Source organism: Perca fluviatilis, chromosome 14 (assembly GCF_010015445.1).
Source record: "Perca fluviatilis chromosome 14, GENO_Pfluv_1.0, whole genome shotgun sequence".
NCBI classification, from domain to species: Eukaryota; Metazoa; Chordata; class Actinopteri; order Perciformes; family Percidae; genus Perca; species Perca fluviatilis.
The window spans coordinates 14425324-14432406 of NC_053125.1; the positions used below are offsets into that span (position 1 = coordinate 14425324).

The window sequence follows — 7083 nt, forward strand, 5'->3', positions numbered from 1 at the left end:
ATCTGAAGCTCGACAGGCATGCCGTTCTTAGTTACCATTGCAATCTCTGTTAAGGGAAGGTGTTGAGCGAACAGTCAATTAAATGAATTTGGAGCACTTTCTTTTTTTATTTATTACTTCAGCCTCAAAGACCAAACAGTGTCCTGAGTGATTATTGTATTTTGTCCTGTTAGAGTCTAGAAATGTAACAGTACATGTGTTGTGTTGGCCATGTCGGTGCTTTTGTAATTTATGTTTGTTAACACGAGTATGCTGCCTGATTGTGGAGCACAAAAACAGGCTTAACACTAATGGCCGGCATTAACAATACAATTACCACACTTTCCATCGGCCCCATTAGCCATGTCGGTTCAGCTCTGCCACTTTCATGTAGCAAAACCCCTCACATTAATGATCATGTGATCATTTGGATGTTAATGGCTGTCATAGCTCAGCTGCATCTGCCCAACTGATATGTATGTTCTCTCTCTTTCTCTCTATCTATATCTCAATTTATCTACCCACCTACCTTTTTTCTGTCTCTCCGCTCTTATTCTCTTCTGTTTTTTTTTCTGCTTCACTCTGTCTCTTTCTGGCTGCTCCAGGGGCTATGGCTAACCATCTAATACCTAATGCACTCCTACGTCCTCATGGCACTAACAATCCTTATAATACATTGCTTGGGGAATCGGCAGTCTATAACAACCCTCTGGGCATGTACAACACACAAGGTGTGCTAGCTTCTTTTCATTCTTTAACATTGTGGCTAGGGCAGTGTTTTTTCACGTCTGGTCCCGGGGAAACTGTGAGGTGGCTTTGTACCTGCCAAGGAACAGAAAGCAACTTTATGATTGGAGAGTTAAAAGTAATGGACTTGCACTAAGCTAAAATGCCAGTGCTCACCCTTGAGGGTTTTTACAGGGCTTTGATTAAAAAAAAACACTGCTCTAAATGTTGTGTGTTAGCATTGAACAAACTAAAGAAAGAAATCCTACAGGTTTGTTCTGCTTTGGGGGTTTTCATTGGGGTGTGTCCTGGCTTCTGGTCAGGGCCTACAATTCGGTTACACAAGTTACACTCACGCATGGCTCTTTGGCCGACATAGCCATTGTAAAAATGATAAGAATGGGTGCCCGTAGGGAGCCGGATACATCCCCAGTCATTTATTTTAAATGTGCTCTGTTGTCAGTACAGCTTGTGTGCCATGTCCACTGTCTCTCTGTTTTTAGTCTTAGCATTTCTTTCTTTTTATCTTCTGTTGTATTGTCAAACATTGTTGTTCGCGATAAATGTAACTGAATCTAATATTTAAATTTAAAATGCAATTCATTTCTATTGCATAGAAAAGAATAGTCTTAAGAGCAAACATGAGGATTGCCATTCATTTTAGTATGTTAGTGTTTCCATGAATATCATCTCCTAATTTTAAGACATAAATAGTTCAGTTTTCCGCCTCCTTCAATGACTAAATTGCCCTTTAACTTGAAACCTTTAATTGTGAAGTAACTTAAACATATTGTTCTTTGACTATAACATCAATACAAATATTGGCTCTAAGTATTAGAAACCCTCGCGATCAGCCAACAAGAAATCCACTTTAGTCTGGGATTAGTCTGACTACTGAAATGCTTTTTTTTCCCAGGCAGAGCTCTTATTATTTTATTCAAACTCTGGGCAGTCAATATGAGATCGCTGTAACTTTGTGAGTCTGTAAAACTGAGAAACTCGTGTAAAAATGAGATAAAAACTCACAGAGAGCTTTGATCAGGGGATAATTTATGTATGCAATACAAGTACTGCATCGGAGCTCTGACAGAGGGCTATAATTCACTTACATTGCCATAGATGTAAAAGAAATATCTAGAAGGATGAAAATGCTAATGCAACAAAAGATTTACTGGTGCATTTGAGGCTCAAGTACCATTGCCATGTTTTACCCCAAGGATTCTGCAAACGGTTACAGCAAAACGTCTTTCCCTTTATATTTGTTAATACTTGATTTGATTGTGGTTCTTTCTATGGGTACGCAAAATCTGCATGGTGATATAAAACGATTGCATTCCAAAAACATTTTCTTGATGCTTCATCAGCATACTGTATGTGCACATTTCTCTTCTACCTGTCACTGTTATGCTTATTGTGTTTTCTTTTCTTCTTTCCTTCCCCTCATGCTGTCCCTAAAAGAGCCCTACAGAGAGACAAGTATGGGAGTCAAACTAAACATTGCTTATCAAATGTAATTGACTTTGGCTTTACTTTCTTTTCACTCGATTCTGACAAAGGGGTAATGAAAACAAAATGTCATTCCCTTTGGAAGTAATAGCATTCTTTTATGACAAAGGCCTTCCCCAGTTCAAATAGACCTGTAAAAAACAGTTTAGATCTCATCCTGAATTCCACTGCTTACTGTAGTTTGCACTAGTTGATGTAAAAAAGATGTGAGGCATTTGCTGCTTCTTAGAAGGCAAATATCCATTGGCCCATTTGGTATCACACTCTAAATAAGCTAATGGAATTACAGTCAACATTTAGACTCAACTCAACTTTTCACAAGACACATCAATACAAATTGATCTGTATTCTCCTGTGAATATTTAACATTTGTGCCTTTGTTTATACACTTTTTAATTTGAATTTGTACTGTACTTTGATCAAGCTAATTTACTTTGTGAAGGACTGGTGAATTTTGTCAAATTTTCAAGAGGTCAAATGTGTAGGCTTGACACTTTTAACAAGCTGGACAGCCTTGTCTGATGTAGATTGAATTATGGCCAAACATGTTGCTTTCATGCTGCATAGACTTGGTCAAACTGATAAAATGTGTTAGATGTTCACGCTACAGAGAGAACAGAAAGTATCCTTTCCTCCAGTGTGGGTTGATTCTGAAATGTTTTAACTACTTCATGTCTAGAGAGAGGGCTAGTTCTGTGCACATGGACAAAGCAGACAAGACTAAATCATTTCTTCCAGTATTACAACATTGCAATGCTCATATGGGACAATATGGCTGGGCTCCAAATTTACAGCTGGTTTGTGTTGACTTTAAGTGTTAAATGCATGGCTATAATTTTTTGTCTTTTTCTTTGCTTGAATTTAGTGCATAACCTTTTTGTTTTTGTGCTGTGCTTGAGCTTTGTGTTGTTGCATGTCACATATATCAGTGTTTTCATCACTGCCATAGAATAATCTATACAATTTAATGAGAAGTGAAATTTGGTCTTATTTTTGTAACAAGGTAAGTGTGTATAATGTTCATATTTGCAGTATACAGGCTTTTAATGTTTAATGCTATATGTTTTACCTAATCCAAATGCTCTAGAGTCTTGATGTCCACAAAGGTCACTATAGAATTGTCGGTGACATTAGGTGCTGAGAGTGCTTGAGGGCCAGGGCATATTTCAGAATGAAAGGGCCACAGTTTTTGATTGGTGTTATTTGTGTTTGTAAAAATGGCTGACATTTAGCTGTGGCAATTACATCCCATCAGATTTCACCCTTCTCATTCGCCCACTCTACCCCCCAACCCAACCCATGTTTGTCATTCCAGAGGGAATCCTGAACAATGCCCGGGATACAAGTGTCATGGATACTCTACCACTGAATGGTAACCATGGCAACAGCTACAGCATCGCCAGCGCTGAGTACATGAGTGACTGCGTCCAGATCATTGATCGGGGTTATAACCACAAGGAGACCACCCTGGAAAAGAAGATCCTGAAAGAGCTTACCTCCAATTATATCCCCTCCTACCTCAACAATTCCCATGAGCGCTCAACCGAGCAGAACCGGAACCTTATGAATAAGCTGGTCAATAATGTTAGCAACGGTGGCAAGGACGGTGGCTACGGGATGGGCCTGGGAGTGGGGATAGGCATGAATGTGGCGCTGAGCCTGGATGAGCACTCCACCTTTGGTCCGCACCACGACGAAGGCCTGGGCCTGGAGTTAATCCGCGAGGAGTCTAATGCCCCGCTGTTGCCTCAAAGACCACCCCCGTCACTGCAGGCGTTGGACAACCTTAACAATCACCTCCACCAGTCAGCACCGCCGCCCCTTCCACTGCCCCACCACCCCTTCTCGTCCGCCACCACGTCCTCCTCGTCTCGAAGGAGGATCCCCCAGGAGAACAGCGAAAGTTTCTTTCCCTTACTTACCAACGAGCACACCGATGACGAGGGCTCGTCCCCCAGGCACAACCACCAGAGAGACTCCCTCTATACCAGTATGCCCATGCTGCCGGGCCTGCCCGACGTCTCTGCAGAATCTGCCGACGGCTCCAAGGACGGGGGGGACGCCAAGAGCCCAGAGGACATCTCGGACGACGTTTACTACAAGAGCATGCCCAACTTGGGTTCACGTAACCACCTCCATCAGCTGCACTCCTACTACCAGCTAGGGCGGGGCAGCAGCGACGGATTCATCGTGCCCCCAAACAAAGAGGATCTATCTCCAGAAGAGGCCCCGCCGGAGCCCTCGCACCTAGTCACTAGCCTATAGGCCCAACATCCTCCCGCTCCTCCAGTGTCCCTCCTATTACCGTAGTCCTCTTCCCCGTGTCCCCTTGTTCCATCAGTCGTTGGCAGTGGTAGCCCTTCTTTTTATTCTGTGTCCCGAAGACTGAGGCAGAGCAAATGGCTGCACTCTCGCTGTTGCTGACCACAAACAGGATAATGATTGCTAGGTATGGGGGCTCATGTGTGACTATATTTGGTTAAACATTGCGGGAATCTGTTGATGTTGTGTTCCCCCCACCCTCCAACCCTGTGTGGTTTGGCGTGTTTTGTCTCAGTGTGAAAAGAGACAATCACTCACACGGATTTTTAGGTCTCAGAGATGTAGTCTGAAAATGAACTGCATAGTCCCAAACTATACAAGTCTAAACTACAGACTTTACCAGAATAAATGGGAAATTTAAAAAAAAAAAAAAAGGACTATTTTATTATACTTCTGTATCTATATTGACTTTTTGAAAGATTTTCTTCCTCTTTGGTGCGTTGCAGCACATTTTGTTTGCTGAAGTGACCCTTCAATGAAAAAAAAGACAAAAAAAAAAAACCAACACAAACACATTTTGAACAATTTCCATGAAGGAATTATGTATCGTATGCTTTCAAGCATAGCTGTTCTTTTTTTCTTTCATTTTACTGTAATAACAGTTGTTAAAAGAGGGAGAAAAAAAAACTAATAAAGAGAATTATGAGATATTTCTATGTAATTGTACAGATAACTAGCATTGCACACAATAGTATGCTTTTTCTGTTCCGAACAAACCCTTTGTCTCTGTAAATGTAGTGGTTAGGAGCAATTTTGTTCAGTTGTGCTGGCCTTTCTCCGTTTCTGGTACCGGTCTGTTTTTCGGTTTTCCTCTTTTATCACTTTCCAAGAAATGATGATCTAAATAGAAGCAAATAACACAAAAGATATCAACAAAAACACGCATTTTTGTGCTGCATATTCATCTTTGCTTTCAGGTCTATTTTCTGTTACAGTTTGATTTCTATTCCTTTTTTTTTTTTTACTGTGTGGATAGCAGAGCTCTGCTTCACAGATCGTCAAGGAGTCAGAATAAGTCCAAGTTAATCATGAGGTGTCCCTCAGAAAGGTGCATAGTGCGTTCTGCATCACTATTGGCTTTCGAAAGTGCTTTTGCTTCTCAGAAAGAGGACAAATTGAACATTGATGAGCACTAGGCACTTGTACAAAAAAGAAAGATGGTTGTTTTACTTATTAAAGAAAAAGCTTTTGGAGTGAGAAAAACCTGGAAGTGTTTTTGTTTGTTTTTTTTCCTCAAGGAGAAAAAATATTTATTTATTTGTTTAAATAAACAGTAATACATTGGAGAATGGAAGTACGTTTAGTGGCACAGATAAGTTTTTATTATTGGCTATGATTATGGCTTCTTATTTATTCATTTTTGTAAAGGTTTCCAAGTTGAATGACCTCATAACTAATATTTGTTGTAACAGTGAAACTTGTTTGCCAACAAATAAATTACTGATTAAGATTTATCACTTAGCTATGACAAAAGTTCTGGTGTTTTGTCTGGGCCTTGGAACTCTTTTATATGGATAACAGCGAAGGACCTGCAAATGATGGAACGATCAAGCCTTTTTTTCTTTTTTTTTATATATCAGTTAATATCTCTCATTAGCCCTCTGTCCATTTTAGTGCCAAATACATTTTGGCCCAGCAACAGTGGATGTGCTGTGTATGCTCTGGTCTGCTTTACAATAGAAGCAGTGATTTCATAAGCTGTAATAAATATTTCAATATCATTGCTGGTGTAACCAATGATTTCTTGATAAGTTAAGCAAAAGGCATTAAAGTCACCCGGACCATTCATCCTGGCAGAGGATATGAAGAGAGGTAAGTATGTCCTGTCCTATATAAAGCAACTATTAAGTCACATTATTGTTTCATGCTGTAGTAACTGAAACACAAAGTGGCCATATTTAAATATAATCTGTATAAATATAAAATTGTGAATATTGTTTTATTAATAGTTTGACTTGAAAGCTGCAGTAATATGTTTATATTCATATTGCATCAAATGTCTATATATAATTTAAAAAGTGGAGCTTGTGTTGACAAACTCAAAGAAAATGTTAACATCAGCTTTACATAGTGTTTCATGTTTTGGTTCAGTCCCACCTGCCCAGCACCAAACGACACATAGACAAAGTTAAAGCTTTAGTGCGTAATGTATTGATATTAATGAACGTCCGTTACATTCAAGCCATTGCCAAATGAGTTGTTACAAAGCTAATCAAGCATATCAGCTCCACACAACTCTCTCTGTATTTCTCAGTATGGCTACGTTCTGAGGATTTGGTCCTCCGGTGACTTTCCCACGCAGAAACGGGTGCGTGCGAGGTCACAGAAGGCTTGTATCGTGTGGACGTGCCAACAGTGTTGTTGTCATTACTTAGAATTCCTCATGGGGGCACAGAAACTACGCACTATAGCTTTAATGGCGAGCTAGTGAACGTAATGGAGCATTCGGCAGCAAAAGAGCCAGATATTTCCCTCAGCAGTTGGTGGAGATCTAAACCAAACTAAAAGGAGAATGTATATTGGACTTACATAAACTGACCAAAAACATGA

General features: G+C 40.1%; 1 protein-coding gene across 30 annotated transcripts in view; it reads left to right on the forward strand.

Annotated features, from left to right (window-relative positions):
• The window catches only part of LOC120573639 (adhesion G protein-coupled receptor L3-like), a 224866-nt gene extending 218612 nt beyond the window's left edge, over positions 1-6254 (forward strand). For 14 of the 30 annotated variants that reach the window (XM_039823490.1, XM_039823491.1, XM_039823489.1 and 11 more), the window contains 3 exons: positions 585-710; positions 2164-2181; positions 3527-6254. In XM_039823490.1, the coding sequence (XP_039679424.1) occupies positions 585-710; positions 2164-2181; positions 3527-4476 (1094 nt within the window). In that variant the 3' untranslated portion in view covers positions 4477-6254. Of the gene's footprint in view, positions 1-584; positions 711-2163; positions 2216-3526 lie in introns of all 30 variants that reach the window. The other 16 variants (XM_039823504.1, XM_039823507.1, XM_039823516.1 and 13 more) reach the window with 4 other exon arrangements.
• Positions 6255-7083: the final 829 nt, after the last annotated feature.